The sequence below is a fragment of the Mesoplodon bidens genome (genome assembly GCF_964165515.1).
Source record: "Mesoplodon bidens genome assembly, contig: HAP1_SCAFFOLD_313, whole genome shotgun sequence".
Taxonomy (NCBI): Eukaryota; Metazoa; Chordata; class Mammalia; order Artiodactyla; family Ziphiidae; genus Mesoplodon; species Mesoplodon bidens.
This window is the reverse complement of record NW_027671579.1, coordinates 108,063-126,158: the sequence shown is the minus strand read 5'-3', so window position 1 is coordinate 126,158 and position 18,096 is coordinate 108,063. Positions and strand designations below refer to the sequence as shown.

Genomic DNA, 18,096 nt, shown 5'->3' with positions numbered 1-18,096 from the left:
CTGGCCGTGGCTGCAGTGGGAGGACCACACCATGCCACCCCCTGGCTGGGTGTCATGATGAAATTTGGACATTATACCAGAAGCCAAAGGGTCACTCCACCAAACCCTTAAGAAAAGGATGAGGGACGAAGCATGTGTGCCCTCGAAGCCCCAATCTTCTGGTGCTCCAGTCTTCAAAACTTACACAAGCTGCCTCTTACATGTCTCCTTTAGTTGTCACCTTGGGACAAGGACCTCTGAGCACCTGACTGAGGAAACAGAAAGGCCGCTGCCACAATCATCCTACTGAGCCCTCTCCCCTCCCCTCAAAAAGGGCCAGCAGCCCCCTTCCCTTGAAAGGGCTTTTCTTTAGAAAGGGCGGCCTGGACTTAGCATGAGAGGGGAATGCAGTTTAGAGACACCTGGGACCACGGGGTGCTTTCAAAGCCTCTCCCCGCCCTTCCAGGTCTTGTCTGGTGGGGTTTTCAATATTAACGCCGCACAGATAAATAACACCCAGTGTCAGGATGAAGTGTTCTTACGTGCACAGGGTCAGATGGAGGGTTGAGGCCCCGAGCGTGGTCCAGTGTCACGGGAGTGGGGGCGGGGCGGGGGGCTGGCCGTGAAGAAACAAGAGGAGGAGGGGCAAGGCTCAGTACTGGATCCTGCTGACTACACACACCCACACACACCCACACACACACTTATAATCTTTAGCTGCCCCATGAACTTTTTGTGAACTGTTTAAAACTGGAGGTCTGTTGAACAAACAGCGGCGCCACTGCCAGCCATAATTTCATTGCAACGAGCTAAAGACTCTTAACTCTTCAGGTTCCAGGCCAAAGATGGACCTGAGCGGAAAGGGCCAAGGAGCCGGGGGCCCTGCCTGGTGTGAGGCCCTTCTCCAGAATGACAGCCCAAATCCTGGGCAGGAACACCCTCATCCTGGGCAAAGGCCGTACTGCGTACACCCCACCATCACTGAGAAACGGGCCCACCCCCCATCTCTCTGGGATGTAGAACTAACTAAGGGGATCTTGGGCACAAGGGACACACAGATAGGGTCAGAGACACCGCCACGCTCACCCCATTCCTCTTCTAGAAGCGGCTATTGAAATAGTTGGGGGTCTTTCTTACTTTCTTCTTCTTCTTTTTTTAACCTCCAAGGAAAAGTTCTTCAAAAGTGACTTCCCTCACCCTTGGCTGTGGGTCATGCTGCAGGGGGCAAATGACGTGATTTAGATGACAGACAGAGCAGGCGCTTTGCTGCTGTATATAAGAGGCTCATCTGCCCTTATTTCTCAACGACCCCCCCCCCCTTTTCTTCCACAGGTGGGTGATGCTTCTGGAAGTGCCAAGATGTGTGAAGTCCATGAAAAGCACTTTACAAGCACCAACCTGTTTCCAGTGGGAGCTGCTAAGCTACACCTTGGCTCTGGGTTTTAACCCTTTTTTCCAGCAGTGGAGAGAAGGGGGCAAGGATGTGGGATAGGGATGAAGAGGGAAGGTGGCCAAGAGAAGGGGTCAGCCGGGGAGACGGAGGAGGGTCTGGTTTCTGAAGAACAGACCAGGAATTGTGGTGGCTGCCCGCTGAACACCCAGTTCTGGGAGAGACCCGGCTTGCAAAACGCAGACTCGCCGCGTGGTCTCCGGCTTTCGGTCTGGCCCTAGGGGCAAGCACAGGAGAGCTTGAGTCTCCCTCGACAGACTTGGGCAGTCATCTGGTCCGGGAGCCAAGAGTTATGATTAGCATCCGAGCTTGGCCTGGACGCTGGGGAGAAGAGCCTGATTGGCAGAAAGAGGTCAGAGGGACCAAGATTAGGAGCTGTCCCCCCAACCTCGGCATCCCTGAGTGAGGGCACCTTGGCCCTCTGTGAAAAGACACGAGGGGGCACACGGGTCCCCAGCTGTACCCACCACCGTTCTGCCGATTCCTGCTATGAAGACACCATTATGGAATGAGGAGAAGGAGAGAACGTTTGTTTTGTTTTTTTTCTTTAAAGGCGACTTCCCTTGGCAGGCAACAAACAGATTGCAAAGGAAGGAGCAGTGGCCGTGAGAGGCTGGCGTGAGCGCAGGGAGGAAGGCAGCACCAGGCCACTCCTGCCACCTCTCCTTTCTCTCCACCCCAGCTCCTCCTGGCACCGGGCCACTTTCCACTGCCTCCGCCCTTGAGGCGCTGATGGATTGGTTCAAGTCTGCACAGCACGCTTGTCAAGTGACAGCGACGGAATGGGAAGCAGCGCCACCAAACCATCCCAACTCCACTCCAATACTAACGGTGCCCCTTCCTAGGGCCTCACTCTCTAGGCACCCCATGCCGCATCAGGCACTTATCCAGTTAGTGACCAAGAACACCTGGACGGGTTTTGGGGAGCTTCTGGCTCAGAAGGCCGGGCAGACGGCAGGGCTCCCAGCCAGCATGCCATGTGCCACGGCCCTCCGTAGGCTGGGGACCTCTTCGGGGAAGGGGTGTCTCTCACTGCACGGGCATGGCTGGTTCTCTGTGGAGGACACGCGCGCGCGCGTGCGCAGTCACCACAGCCTCCCAGCTCCCACTCTCATCCATGGCGTGTCTCTGGGCAGGTGGCCGGACCTCTTCAACTTTGGCCCCCTCATCTGTAAATCTTTGGCACCGTGTTTTCCAGAGGATTAAACTGCACTATGGACTTGAGTTCTGCCTGGCAATAGCTGGTGCAGGCCACATCTAACCCATTAAACAGCATCTGACTCCACTAAACATTCTACGTAACAAACAAACCCCAGAATGGCTATATAGTTTCCTTGCGGCAGAGGGAAGGCTGAGGCAGGGACACAGAGGGGGCCAGGGAGGGGTGATCTTCTGCAGAGTGTGTGGCTTTCATGGAAGCCCAAAACTGATGGCACGGGAGCCCTTCCTGGGACTGCTCCAAGCGCAGACTGAGTCACAGACAGGCACTTCTCTACTGGCGTCAAGGAAGGGAGGGATGAAGAAGTTCCTATTTTAGCATTGGGGGCCGCGAGGAGGTGGGAGATGAGAAAAAGCGGTCCAGGGTGTGCAGCGTTGGGGCAAGTCCTCCTGGGATGTTTTCCCCAGTATGTGTAGCAGTGGGGAGAGGGGAACCCCAAGGATGCCCCCAGGTCGGGGGGAGGGTCGCAGGCTTCCTGGGGTGTGGCTGAAGGAGGTCGCCCGACTGGGTCCTGCAGCCGGGCATGGGTGCTGGGGGGGAGTGGGGGGTGGGAGGAGTGATCCAGCCTGTCCAGGCGCTGTCTCTTGGCACACTCCAAGTCATGGCTGTCGCCGCCTCCAGAGGCGTCCCCACTCACGACCCAAGTTTTGCATTAGTAACAGAGCTGCGGAGCAGGAGTGCGGGTGTGACGGGGTGGGGGACGGGAAACTCACGTGGCTGGCCCTGACCTTTTGAGCAACCAGAACCTTCCCTGCCTCCTCCCAGGGCGCCAGGATAGCGCCGCGAGCCACTCGGGTCAGTCGGGAGTGAACTTGGCCGGCAGCGGCGGCGGCGAGTGGGGGAAGGGCGCCCCCTCCCCCGCCTCAGCCCTGAGCACGGATTGGTCGGCAACAAAGGGATTTTCTCTCCCACCACACACACCCGCGCTGCCGCAGGCTCCTCGCCCCTCCTCCGCCAGGTCCCCGCGCGGGGCCGACCCCCCACACGCACCCCCCGCCCGACCTTCCAGGACCCCCGGATCTCTCGGCTAGCCCGACCCCAGCTCACCCCGCCCGCGCGCTCCTCTGGGCTCCCCCTTCCCAGGCGCCTGCCGCTGAATCTCTGACAAAAAGCAACTTTGGGTGGGCGCACGGAGAACCCAGGATGTGCGGCGGCGCGCCCCAGGGGAGTGGGCACTGACTGGAGACCGCTCCAGCCCATCGTCCTGCGCTCCCTTCGGCCAGTCTGGAGTGTTCTCTCCGTGGACGCCTCCCCCACCTTCCCCGATTCAAAGATGCAAGCCAGGTGTAGCCAACTGTAAAAGGGGGCTCGGGGGCTTGGGGAGGGGGGCACCAGCAAGGATCGACCGGGAGAGCCGCTGCCAAACCGGGGCTGCCCGCCACACACCCCCTTCCCCCAAAACAGAGCCGTGGCCCCCCGTCAGTTCTTGGACCAACCTCAGACACTTCCCCTTCCCCCTTCCAACCCGCCCCCCCCCCACGCCAGGCCTCGGCTTTTTGTTCCTTTCACTTTCTTTCACGGTTGTGCCACACACAACCACGCGTGTATGCAAGAGGGGGCCCCATTTGGAAGCTGGTGTCCCTCAACAGGAGGCAGCAGCCCAGGACAGGAAACCTCGGTTGAATGCAATTAATCGACCTTACTCCACTCCTCCCCGCCCACCCACCCTCCACACCCCCCCGGGTCTGGTCCCTACAGGCTGGGATCCCACTTGGAGTCTACACAACCTGGAAACAAATCCAGAATAAACGATCCATAGACCACGACTCTAGAGGGGGTGTCACTGCACTGCAGCCTCCATCAGGGCTTTGTAGAAATAAAGTGAACTCACTGCAAACTCCTCCCCCCACAAGGAACGCTATACCAGAAAGCTATTAACGACAGCTATCATTAGTACACACAGGAAGCACAAAGGAACTTTTTACGAATGAAAGATGCATAAAACACAGGGTCCTGTGATCTGCACCCGGCTTCCCTGCTGATTGTGTGCAGCCTGGGAGTCCTGGGAAGGCTGGGGGTGAGGGTCAGAGGAGGACGGGGGCGCCCACTTTCTTTACGAGGAACAATAGGAACCCCACGTCTGTTCATCTTGGAACCCGGAACACCCCCAAACAAAGCTGTGGGAAAACTGCGGTAGACGTGGGGGCCCGTGAATTTTTCTAGCTGTTCAGAGCTTAATTACTCCTCCTTGATCCGTGGGACCAGACACGACACCACCAAGGTTAAAATGCCCCAAACAGCGCCGAGCAGATGTGAGCGAGCTGGCAGACGCGCAAATGAGGCCTGCCTCGGAGCACGATAACAAGAGACTAATACGTTGCATATCGTTGAAAGAAAATTACTTTTCTCTGATTTGCGTTTGCTTCGGGGGAAAAAAAAGCCAACCAGAGTCCCTCTTCACAAGCACGAGTCTTATCCTGGAAATGCAGCCCGGCTGCATTAAGAGAGCTGGAAGGAGGGAAAGACTGCCAACGCTTTGGCGTTGCAGGCTTGTTTATCTTTCCCCTTTTCCTCCAAGGCGAAACTCGTTTTGCAAGCAACATTCCTACAGAAAATGGCACACGTCATAAAAAGAGACCAGTTTACAGAACTGGCACCGAAGTTCATGTATCATTCCAGAAGCATCTCCCAGCTCCCCACTAGGGAACCCAACTAGATGTAGAAGTCCACATTATAACCCAGAGAGTAGATCTGGGGGCAGGGTGGGGCGGAGGTGGACCCATAATTTGCAGATATCCTGCAAGCTGTACACTCAGGGGCCGAAGTCACACAGAAGGGCAGGATATAGAGTTAAGTCAGCTCTAAATGATCCTCCAAAGCCCGGGGGCCAGGGCTGCGGAAGCCTTCAACCTTGAGGTTGGGGGGAGTGGTGTTTACACCCAGCTTGCCCCAGGACAGCCCAGGGGCAGGCCCATCTTCTGGACCATCCTGAGCCCCGCCAGCTTGGACCGGCCCAGCGGGCTATTGCTGCCACCCACCAACTGTTCTCCCTCCCACCCTGGCGCCTCCCCGCAGTGCCTGGCAGAGGACCAGGAACTCAGAGAAGGCCGGGCTCTGGGCATTTAGTTGATTAAGTCACAGAGTGGGTGGCGCTGTGGGCAGAGCTCAAGACAGCACCGTTGGTCCTGCAGCTGAAAGGCAAGCGCGCTCTTAAAAACCGGGAAGGCAAAGGGAGGCGGGTGATCAAAAGCCGACTTGCACCCCTCCCCACCCCCATTCACCCCCCTTCGGGTCCTGAACCTACACACTTGTGTTTCCAATCCAGGAAACAGGGCCGAGGGCATAGAACACAGCGGCCGCCCGTCTCTTGAACTTGTCTGAATAACAGGGCCATTTCAGAGGAAGAACAACGGCCTTCAGAGCCTCTGCAATTTCCAGAAAGCCTTCAGTTAATAATACATTCTTTCCAACAGGCTTGCTTTAGGGCGGAAAGTTATTTTCCCAAATCTTAACAACCCGGTCACAAGCCACTGAGGCCCCAGGTCAACAGATCCCGGCCAAACCCCTCCAGACAGTTGACACTCATGACCCCGCAGGCCCTCTCCTGCCACCTCTGCCTAACAAGTTCCCTAAACCACAACACACCAACCAGCGCGCACGTCCACCACGATCCCAGGAGCCAGAAAGATGCATGTCGCGGGGTGCGGGGGGGGCGGGTGCCGCCGCCCAGGGCTCTCTCGCAGCGCATCCGAGGGCTCCCGGGCCAGCAAGGGGCGGCCACCTCTGCAGCTCTCCGCGGGCCTGCATAGTGCGCGCTTTGTGTGAGCGCCGAGGAGGCACAGCTCTGCTCGTGCACCAACAGCTGTCACATTATTTGCACTCGCTGTAAACAGCCTTCACATTCCCCCCTTACCACACAGTTAAAGCCAGACTAACAATCCAGTTAGAGATCAAACCAACAACAGCAGCATTGTGTCTGCCTTCGCACCAAGCCCAGCAGCTGGCAGGTTTCTCCGGAACAAGAGACCCCCCTCCCCCCACCCCTCCAGGCTCCAGCCAAGGCTAGCCGAGGCAGCAATGCGTGTGTCGCTGCTGATTGTTAAAGCAAGAGAACACAGCCATTTCGCGCAGAGTTCTGTGCGGTTCATCAGCTCTCCCAGAGTTTCCTCCTCCCAGGCCCCCTCCCCCATTTCCTCAGCTGGGAATAAAGGTTGTTCAGACTCCCAGGGTCGGTTTCTCTGCTCAGCAAAGTGTGGGTCGGCCTGCCCCGGCCAGGCCTGGGGTCCTGCAGCCCTCTCTACCGTGGTCCCAGAGGCTAGGCAGCCCGGCACTTTCTGCAGCCCAAAGCCTCGTGCGTTTCGGAAAACCGTCCAACTCCCTGAATCCTTCCTGGTCGCCCCACTGACCAAAATGTCTCCTTTTATGATTTTTGGTTAAGTCGAACATTTCCATAATCGTCATTATTAGCGCAAATTACATGCCTGATCGGTCCTTAAATAGATTTTAATTAAATAATCATACAAGGCTCATTTTATGACTTAAGAAAGGCATTAGTTTTCGTTATAAACTTTCCACCAGGATATAGAATAATGATAGCAGACAAATACTTATTCTTTGAAAAGCACCAATAACTGATGGGCAGAGTGTTGGGAAAGAAGACCCTGCTTCACACCTTCTGGAATCCAAGTGGAGACTAGACAGACCACATCTGCACAACTTTCCTCCGGAAAAGGGAGAGGGGATTTCTTCCTCCAAAGCATTACTTTTGTCTTCTCTTTGGGGCCAGGAGAAAGGAACCCCAAATGTTCCTTTTCCTTGCCCATCTGAAGAGATCTCTCCAGCTTAGAAGTCTCTTCTAGAGACCACTCCTCGCCACCCCCATCTGTTTTCCACCCCTCAGTCTGCTGAGAGCCGTGGTGGAAAGCAGGCAGGCTGTGCTTGTTAAATGCTGTGTAAAATGCTGTTAATAAAATAATAAATACAAAGGATGGAGGCTGCTGGTTCCATGGGTGTTTTGACTGGAAATGCCTTGGCACTTGTCATGTGTTTATGGGAGGGCAGACAACTCTAGGATTTACATAGTTTGGACATCTCTGTACTTCATTTATTCTTTCCTAGTTGACGTAGGCCTAGAGCTATTTCAAGTTTGCATTTGTACAGAACTGTTAAATGCCTAAGAGTTTCTCCAATTAAACCAAGTTTTAAATCAGACCCAAGGCTGGAACGTACTCTCGGGCTCGCCCCACTCCACCCCTCTGCCTCTGTGGCTGGAGAAAACAAACAGACACTCAACAACGATCCCCTGTCCTTGCTCTCCCCACCTTCACCACCCCCACCCCCGGGGGGGGCACCTAGGGCAAAGGTTAAGGTGTCTTCAGATTACAGGCAAGGCCCTGGCTACACACACTGGAAAGCACTGCAGTTGGGCGCATCCTGCGCATACTCGAACCTCTAAAATAGTGAGCTAAGATGGGGGGAAAACTGCTGGCCTGGTAAAACCCACTGTTCACAAAACAATGTCAGCAAAGGCTGAAAGGCATTCTTTAGAGAGGTACCAGGGACTCATGCCTACTGAAGCTCTTTCAGCACAAAGGCTTTTAGGGGAAGAAGGGAAAAGGGGGATGGGGTGGGGGAGGAGAGAAAGGGAGCGCTCCTGTTTCAGAGCAGGCATCCCCAGAGAGTCAAGAACCAAGTGTAGCTTCAATCAAACGCTGACTTCCCCTCTGGGAGTCTAGTAGGAAACCTGATCACAGTAGCTCACTACCGGCCTGGATCCATACAGGTCTGGTTTTCTTCTCATGCTAGTAATTTTTTTAAATACATATCGATAGAAAAGAAGCAATCCCTGACAGACTTTTATTGAAAACCACACTGAGACCTCATAACATCCAGACTTAATCCCTATCAGACAAACCACAGCACCTCTGGCCCCTGCAGTGGGCCAGACCCTTTCACCTCTTCCCACCAGGTCTCTCCCCTCCAGCCGCTGCTGTTCCCTCTCCCCGAAAGAATGACGGGAGGACTTGCCAAAGAGCACCTAGATACCGGTTCTGGAATCAATTCCTAACCATATAAATGATCCCACTTAGGGGGAGAAAAAAAAAATCCCAGCCTTTTCATATGGATTCCTTTAAAGCCCAGAATGCAAAGAACTGTAACAAAGGGAAAGAGGAACCCACGGAGGCAGACCTGGAGGAATAGCCTCAGGAATACCCTTGGAGGGGAGCTTAACCTGCAGGTTGGCCCCCAGACACTGGCCTACGCAGGTCTTGCGGCGGGGGGGGGGGGCTCGGGCATCTCAGGGGCAGCAGGGGATGGAGAAGCAACCTATAGGAATCTGACCAGTCATTCAAAGCAATTACTAATCCTCCGGGCCTACTATGTGCCAAGTATTCTTTGATCCTAAAGGTGGAAAATTATTCCCAGTCTTACAAATGAAGAAACTTACTGAGGCTCAGAGGCCATAAATAACCTGCCCCCAAGGTCACACAGCTAGTAAAAATGGGCCACGGTCAAACTCAGTCCTGGAGTTGAGGAGAGGAGCCAATTATTGGTCAAATTGTGCCATCCAGAATCCACAAGAAGTTCGGAAGCCTTCCTTGGCCCTTGTACTCCAATACAGAGTAAAAGGATAGCACTTAACACCTATGAAATTCGGTCCACAAGGAGCCCGCACCCTAGTTTCTCCTACACCCAGAAATCTCTTGGTCCATGTGAAGTCTTTCGAAATTTCTGCCAACATCCTACCCATCTCCCTACACTGGAACACCCTGGTGTGAGGCCAGGGGTTCCCAACAAGGCTCCACTTTCCCCTCCTCCAGGAGCCCAGAACAGGCAGTGGGAGGTGGGTGCTACTCTTAGGTCTCTATAAAAAGTGCTGACACCTGGAACTAGAAGAAGGCTTGCCACATAAAGCAATAAATCAAATTATCTAGACAGAGCAAAAGCCCTTTGGAAAGACTGCCTACATCTACCTTTCCTAGGACTTGAATGAAAAACTCAGGGACCAAAGTGGGCTGGGGAGGCAACTGAGGGGGAAGCGGCTTGCAAGATGCTGGACCCTCCTGGACTCCTGGGGGTCCCCCCAAAAAGCCAAGTCCCGAGACAAGCCGGAGGTTGGGGTTATCTCTCCTCTCCCCAACTTCTCATCCCAGCAGCGCAGGGTCAGCGCTCAACATCCCCTCCCCACCCCATCTTCAATTTCCTGGTCTGCCCCGGGCTTTCAGAAGCTCCGGGAACCATCCACACCCGATGCCACAGACGCCACAGGCTCCACGACCGAGGGCCGTCTCCAGCTCAGCTCGGTGGGAAGGGGAACGGGCAGGAGCGCCGGACACTCAGCCGCCCCTGCGGCTTCCCGGCCCCGGGCGGGTGGCTCCTCCAGTGGCCGAGGCTCCGGATGTGTGAAATGGCTCCAGGAGCGCCTGGGGCAGGCCAGGGCCTCCGCAGCGGGAGGGACCGAGGCGATGGCGGAGCCGGGTCCTCACCCCTCTAGTCAGCCAAACACGCCCCGGCGGCCCGGCAGCCCCTGGCTCGCAGCCAGTGGCTTTCTCTCTTTTTTAAACTTTCCGGCCTTGGCCATCACCGCTGATTGGGACAGGATTTCCAGCCCCCGCCTTCCCTCCTCCACACCCTCCGTGCAGGCCCTTCCAACCTCCAGGGAGGTGACCCCCGCCCCCGGGCACCGTGAGTCCCTGGCCCCGGCAGACCCTCCCCCGCCCCCGCCACTTGGGCCACCTGGAGCGAGCCGCTTCCCAAAGCGATCGGCGTGCGGCCGAGTCTGGGGCTGCTGCTGCGTCCGGGGAGGAACTCCCGCAGCCTCCAAAGGTCCAGGCCTGCCCGCAGCGGCATGCAGAACCGCCCCCTACTCTCGCTCTCTTCGAAAGACCAGACGCGGGGGGAGGGGGGGCGGGGGAAGTTTAAGGCCTGTCTTTAAAAAAAAATTTAACTCTTCAGATGCAAGAATTTGGGTGCTCTTGGCACGGTTATGAGCGCTCGGGTAGAACAATAGAAATGGGGGGTGCCGGAAATGGTGCAGGAAGACCCCTATAACCCTATAAACCTCTCCTCCCCCCTCGCAGTTACTATTAGCATTAAAAGATCCCAGTGCCTTCAATGCAATAGTGCCTGTTTATAACTTTTCCCTGCTGGGTCCCCATACCCTATACAAGCCCCCTCCTCACGTTTTGAAATCACCAGGGCAAAGATCGCTCCCAAATCTGTGACCTCCCGGAGCTCTTGGGCCTCTCACCTGCTCTTGCCCCTGGCACCCTGACCTGACTCACCCTCTTCCCCCCAGTAGTTCCTCTGGTTTGCACCTAGACAAGAAATTTAGTTTCATTTAGCTTCCGGTCTTTAATTTTAGCAGGTCTCCTTTTTGCATGCAAATCAATATGGCAATTACCATCTAAAAGCTCGCCCAGCCCCGGGTCAATGTAAATTGATCATTGTCCGCCTTCCACAAAATAACACCGGGAGTCTGTGATGCATAATGAGATTATACTGGAAACTGTCTTTTAGATCAAATTCTATTTTATGCTGTCAGGATCTTCTCCTAGCGGACTTCCCCGCTAGTCTAATCACGGGGCGCCAGAGCCCATGGGTGCTGAGGGGCGATGGCTGGCCGGGGAGACATGGTTCTAAGAAATAACAAAGTGCGGGGACGCGCCCCCCCCCATTTCCAACACCCTCGACTAGGGGCCGGCGGAAATGAGCCTGCGCTGGGAAAGGGGGCCTTCTACAGAAACGTTGCGGGGGGGGAAAGTTCGTTGGTTAATTCCCATCCAACAGAAAGTCAGCTATCCCTTCCGGAGGAACACATGGGGGGCAACCAGCGAAAGCCGTCGGGCCGGGCTGGAGGTTGGGAGACGTCCACGGCCAAGTGCTCGGGGCACAGGCGGCTTGGCTGCCACGGGGGTGGCCTGAGAAGACCTTCCACTCCTGCCCCGGCTGCTTCTCAAGCCAGCGCCACCATCTAGGCCCCGGCAGCGCAGCCAGCCTTGCAAACAGACGGAATCCTGCCGGCCGTACACTCGGGCGAGGCAGCCCGGTCGGGCCGGGCTCCTCCAGCCAGGAGAAGGTCCTCCCGCCCCCGCGCGGCCCCCGGGGCACGGGTGTGACCCTGGAGCTTAACAAAGGGCCTTCAGAGCTCCTCGGGCGGGCGGGGGAGCGGTGGGGCCAGCGGGGAGAGGGGCGGTACGGCGGCCCAAGTGAGGCCCCCCGCCCCGCCGGGCTGGGTCTGCCGGGCCCGCCGCCCTCGAGGAAACCACCGAGGTGGCATTGCCGGGGCTGCTGGGCACTCCCGAGGACCGTCCTGGGGTTCGGGCGGCTCGGAGGCCGGCGAGCCTCCTGCCCAGCCCCGCGGGCCCGGCTGTCATGCCCGACCCAGCGCGGGCTCCACCCGAGTGCGGTCTTCCCAATAAAAGCTGGAATTCCCGGCTGGGCTCAGACAAAGAGGGACCGTGGCAAATCGACGCCGCGGGCAAATCAAACCCAAGCCGAGTTTACGCGCGCGTCTGGGGTCACAGAGGCGCCTGCTAATCCTCCCTACGCTGGCCGTCCCCGCACGGTCTCCTCAAGGGGGGAAAAAAAAGGGAAAGAAAGCATACCTCCCCCCTTGATTCCGCCCAGAGGCCGAGCTTCGCACTTCTTTCGGTTCAGTCTCTCTCAGTTCACTAGGCCCTGCGCCACCTTAGCAAACAGGGCTTAGAGGAGCGCAACATCCCTTGCTTCCGACCCAGAATGCAAAGCTACTCCTCTTTTTCCTCCACCATCCATCCTCTCAGGGTCCAGAACTCAAAAATCTTTCAGAAATCCTCCTACCTGCTCAAGACATACTCTCTTCCCCACTCTAGATGCGAAGAAACTATAACCAGAAGCAATCTTAGTAACCAAGGGCCATCCACCCTTAGCTAGGCACCGTCGCCCTCAGTTTCCCTCTAGCCGAAGACACAGTATTTCCCAGTGAATGAGTGTGCGAATGTGGTCGTGTGGCCCACACTTCCGTGCCCTGCTCTGTCTCACCGGGCAGGAAAATCTTCATCAGGCATTGAGGAGTTTTTGTCATTCAGCCTGTGTATCTAAGCATGGATGTATGCATGTGAATGCTTTTTGTGTTTCCAAGTGACCCTCTTCACACCTTTAAATGGGCTTTTGTCTCTCGAACGAACTTACAGAAATTCTGCTCCAGTTTCCAGCTCAACAAACTCTGGGATTTTCTCCTAGAATCTCGCTCTAGGTCTCAGTATTTGCATACCCATGTTTACATTCCTCGCGGCCAGTTCTTTCTCTCTTCTGTATCTCTTGTTCCATGTGGGCACCAGAGCCCAAGTGTCTTGATTTGTCTCAGCACATGTCATTCAGGCGCACATCTTAATCTGTGCATTCCTGTCTAATACGTACACCTCCCCACGACTTACATTCTTGCTTTGCCTATAATGGGGCTCGTTCCCAGACCAATATGGGTTTGCAGTTTAATGTAACTAGAGGATCCCCTAAGACTCCAAACCCTAAAAGGAAGAGGAGGGGGAAGGAGAGAGGAGTGTGACTAATGATTCATTTCTCTATAGGGTAACCCACCCACCAATTTCTACCTCAGGGAAAGAACGAGACCAATGCCTGCGGAGTTGTATTAAATTTTTAGACCCATTCAATGTTGACCCCATGGATGTGTATACAAATGATCGATCTTGTACACATCACTGTCCAACTCCTGTTTGGAGGCTGCCTCCCTGCACATATCTTATTTGAACTCTCCACAAGTTCATGGTTAAAAGTGTTTTTATTTACATAGACAACTCAAGGACCCCTTTGCTCTCTCCGACGCATACCTGTATGCACTGGCCAGGCATTTCAGGCTTGGGTCTTTGGTAGGCAACACTCTCGGTCAGAGGCCCCACTGACTAAAGCTCTGAGCAGACCTTCACATACTGGGCCGCTGGGAACGGTAAGGTCTAACCTCTGCATCTCCCCAACTCAGTTCCTTAAGTGAGGGTGCCCACCGTGTGTGTTCACACCTTCCCCATTGAGAAGTATCGGGTCAAATTAGATCACCTAGCAGCTGCGTTTGGTTCGTCGAAGAATCGAGCCCAATGTACCAGGATGTGAGACTGCATACACAGAAGAGAAAGGAAAACCCTAAGCCCAGACTCCCGCCTCCTCTCCCCAGGGGGCTACTTTGCCTCCAGGAATTTCTACTACACTCCCCACCCCCACTCTCCCTATCGTCTTTAAAGGGTTAAGAGAAACCCTCGCAGCCTTCCCTCCACCCTGGTCGCTGGGCCCGAAGGCTCGCTCGCTCACGGGAGTCTGCCGCCGCCTCCGCGGCCCGCCCCCCGCTTCCCGTCCTTCAGCCGGGAGGGAGCCTGCATGCCTGTCTAGACCCATCTATCACAGGCACACCAACAACACCCGCGAGAGCGCGGAGACCCTACCCAGGACCCCCTGCCCGCACGGTTCCCGGCGGACAGAACGCTGGAGCGTGACCGCGCCTGCAGGGTCGGGGTGGGACTCTACGGGCTCGGGCTGCCCCGAGCGCACAGCGGGTCTGCCCCGGCCCCGGCCCACAGCGCTCCCGCCAGCCCGGCTGCCGGGGCACAGTCACAGCTCTGTGCGCTGGGCAGTCCTATTTTTATCTTGTCTAATCCCAAACTGGGCGGGGAGCACAGGCGTCGTGCTTAGAGAACAAGAGATAGGCGAGGGAGGCGGGGAGGAGCAGCCAGGCAGCGACGCGAGCGGGAGCGAGTTAAAGACACAGTCGAGGCGACCGAGAGCAGGAAGAAAGAGCGGGCTGTGCGGGCCTCGAGGCGCCGCACGCAACGCGCCGCCCGGCCAAGTTACACTCGCCTCCCGGTCGCCCCTCGCCGCCCATCCCTCCCCACTTCCCAGAGGCGCTCTCCGCAGCCCGGGCCGCGGGGCCCCGGCCTCTGTGGGAGGCACAGGCCCGGCCGGCCCTGCAAAGGGCTGGAGAGAATCGCTAATGAGCTGTGCGGCCCATTGATCCGGAGAACACTTCCTAATTAACTCTCAGTCACCTACTGGTGACAGCGCCTCAAAGGACAGCGCTGGGGCCGTCCGAGCCCCAACCCCGACCTGCCCGCGGAGCGCCTGGCGCCCGAACCCCGCGCGCGCGCCCCCCCCTCCACTACCCCAGGCAATCCCGGTGAGTGGCGGCGTAAACCCGCACACTAAAGGCCAGCCTCGGGTTAAACCTGGACGGCATATTAATCACCGCCATCTCCCCCCTTCCTCCTCGCGGTGAAATCATGCCCAAAATAAACACGGGAACCAACACTGCAAAGCCCAGACCAGATAACAGGTCGGGGGTGGAGTGGGAAGGGTCGAGAAGCAAATGTATTTTCCAAGTGTCCACGTACAGGAGTCTCGGAGGCCGACAATTAAAATGACCTCCACACAAGCAATTCTGTTGGCCAAACCGAATCCAACACCTCGTAAGGATTGATTTCGGCCCGCGGTGTCCGTTTCCAGTGCCACAGGAAGTGTCAGATGGCTACAAATACCCAAGTCTGTCTGCGTTCACCACCCACCACCTTCTGGGGTGGGCCATTTCCTCCTCGTTTTTATTCCCAAGTCATTTTAAGGATTTTTCTCCAGAGACTACCCCTAGAATCAAATACCACTACCCCTCCTCTGGCCTTCTCTCAAAAAAGAAACAAACAAACAAAAAAACCCAGCTAAAACCCTGAGCTGTCTACTCTAGACACAAGAGGCTGTACGAATACCTATTTGAAGCGCGCTGGTTTCTTTTTTTAAGGTTTGTTTTTAAATACACATAACCCTCCCCCCTCCTTCGCTCTTCCATCCCCGCAACCCCCCAACCCTTTAGACGCCGGCGGCGCGCGCCCTCGTGCGCGCGGGCACTCACAGCCTCTGGCTGGAGATCGCGGACTTTCTGGAAAAGATTCATTAACTGCAAATTAAGCCTCGCCCCGGCTTCGGCCTACACGCGGCCAGGCTCAGCCGTCTCAGGGACCCGGGGACGTGCCCACTCGAGAGTGCAGGCGGCGGGAAGCCCGTCGGGACCACGCGTGCCTCGAGCCGCCCTACTCCGCACACGGCGCCCCGGGGCTTGCTTGGTCAACAGCAGGAGCACGTCGCCGCCGCCCCGAGCCCCCTAGTTGGCGGAGGCTCTGCAGCGCAGCCGCCCACCTGTTCCGAGCGCGGGCCCCGCGGCGCAGCGGCGCCTCGCTCTCTCCGCCTCGGCCGAGGATCGCGCCCGGGTGCGCAAGTTCCTCTTCGCCCTCAGCCTCTGCGCCGCACGCCCTCCGAGTGGGACCAACTTCCTCCGGCCGCAGACTCGCACACGCCCTACAGGGCTTTCCACCAGACTCCACGCTACCCAGAGGAGGACCCAGGTCTCGCCCCCGCGCCCGCCGCCGCCCCCGCCCCCGCACGATCTACCCCAACCCCTGGGGTAGATCTTAAACTTAAAACCAACCCCACGACGTCGCGGGGAAGGTGCGGGTGGACCAGGGTGGCAGATTAAAATTTTTAAAGAACATTTACAAAACAAAGCGTCTGACCTGACTGGCTGGCGGGCGGGCGGGCCGAGTCGGAACCCCTCGCTCTGCTCGATTTCCTAGTATTTTTTTAAATCCATGTGATTCACGCTTTGGAGCAATCCAAAAACAAAAAACAAAAAACCGGGATTCCCCTCCCGAGTCGCGCGGCACTGGCGGTAGGTCGAGCTCGGCTCGGCCCGGGCCGCCCGCCACACACACCCTCGCGCACGCACACGCCGTCGTTCCACGAGCAAGAACGAGCTGCCCCCGGAGAGGTGAGACGAGGCAGCGGCGGCTGGAGGTTTTTACAGTTCTTTCCCGAGTCGAAAAAGAAAGCAGACGGGAACCCGCCGCCCTCCCCTTCCTGCTAGCGAGCTAACGCCGAGCCGAGCTTCCCAGCTTCCAGCCCAGCTCACCCCCCCCGCCCGACTCGCGGCACTCAGCGACGACCGCGCTCCCGCGCACACAGACACACACTGCCTGCAAACTTCCAATCCGCGAACTCCCTGCTCTCCTCTCAGCCCCCAGCGGGGCGGCAGCCCCCCCACCCCCGCCGCGCCCCTCCCTCCCCGAAGCCCACGCCGGGCCGCTTAGGTTGGCTGCATTTTTAATAACTTACAGCTAGGAAATAAAAACGAAAGCGAGCAAAGCAGCCAAAGTGAAGCGCGAGGCACAAGCTTCGAGGGGTACGCCAGAGAGTCAGAGGAGCCACCCGCCGCTAGTCTGGGCCCCGAGGGAGGGGGCCGACTGCAGCCCGCCGCACGCACGCACGCCAGCCCGCGCGGCCTCCGCGGGGAAAGGTGTTCCGGGCACTGACCTGAAATCCCCAGCCGGGGAGTAAGCAGGGAGCCTGCGATCCGGCGCTTTGAAGTTTTCCCCGGAGCAGAGTCGAGGCGGCGAGGAGGAGCGACGGGAGGTGGGGTGGGTGGGGAGAGGTGTGCGGGGTTGGAGGAAAGTGGGGTGGCGACGTTGGCGATGGGAGAAGGGGCCGGGCCGGGGAAGCGCGGCGAACAGCAAAGTTTGCCGTCCCCCGCTGCCCGCAACCCGCTCGCGGCGCCGCGCTCGCTCGCCTCCCTCGCCGTCTGCTGCCAGCCGGCTGCCCTCGGGGTCGGCCACGCCGAGGGGTGGGCTCTGGGCCGGGTGGGGGCGGGGGCGGGCTCAAAGCCTCCGGGCAGGTGGCGACAGCCCCGCGCGATCCTCCGGGCTCCGGCGGCTGGGCCGGGCTCAGCAGCTCTCGCGTCGCCGCTGCTGCCGCCCGCGCTCGGGCAGGAGCCCCAGCGCCATGCTGACGATTAGCCGCGAGCGCCCGCTCGGGCTGGGTGTGTATGTGTGTGTGAGTGTGTTGGCCAAGTCTTCCCTGCGCGGCGACAGCGCGGCTTGGGCTCACCGCCCGGCAGCTCGCGGGCTCCCCCTCCGCCGCCGCTGCCGCCTCGCTCCCGCTCTCGGTCGCGGTCTGGGCTCCGGCGCGTCTTCCCCGCTGCCGCCGAGCTCGGTCCGCGTTCAGCAAGGAGCGTAGCTCTGCCTCCCCTCGCCGCTGGGAGCCCAGGCTCCGTCTGCCGCCGCACGCCGCGATCCCAACGCGTCCCCCCTCCCTGGTTCCCTCCTCTTCCTCCTCCCCCTCCCTCCGCCCTCTCGCCCGCCCGCCCGGCCTCCCTCCCTCCCAGCAGCTGCCTCCCCTCCCCCCGCAGGCGCAGCGCTCGGGCGACAGCCAGCCGCCCGCCCGCCGCCGCCTCCTCCAGCTGTCGCAAGTTTGAGCTCCCCCAGCCTCCGCTCAGCCTCCGCTCAGCCTCCGCTCACCCTCCGTTGCAGCGCCTGGGCGGTGGGGTGTCGGAGCGGTGATTCCCCAAAAAGGTTTGCCCGAGTTTCCCCAGCCGATTCCCGGCGCGTTTCGCCTATCTGGGTTCGAACCCCAGACCACTTGGGTGGCGTCCCCCTCGCCCCTTGTCCTCCCCTCCCCAGCTTGGACCGAGTTTCCTTCCTCCTTTCCA

General features: G+C 58.1%; 1 protein-coding gene across 1 annotated transcript in view; it reads right to left on the bottom strand.

Moving 5' to 3' along the window:
- LOC308611239 (uncharacterized protein) overlaps positions 1 to 16,108 on the bottom strand; it is a gene marked incomplete at its 5' end in the record, with an annotated part of 33,521 nt that extends 17,413 nt beyond the window's left edge. Inside the window, 2 exons of the mRNA XM_081260103.1 lie at positions 15,472 to 16,003; positions 16,058 to 16,108. Coding sequence (XP_081116229.1) covers positions 15,650 to 16,003; positions 16,058 to 16,108 — 405 coding nt within the window. The 3' untranslated portion in view covers positions 15,472 to 15,649. The remainder of the gene's footprint in view (positions 1 to 15,471; positions 16,004 to 16,057) is intronic.
- Between the last annotated feature and the right edge of the window lie 1,988 nt (positions 16,109 to 18,096).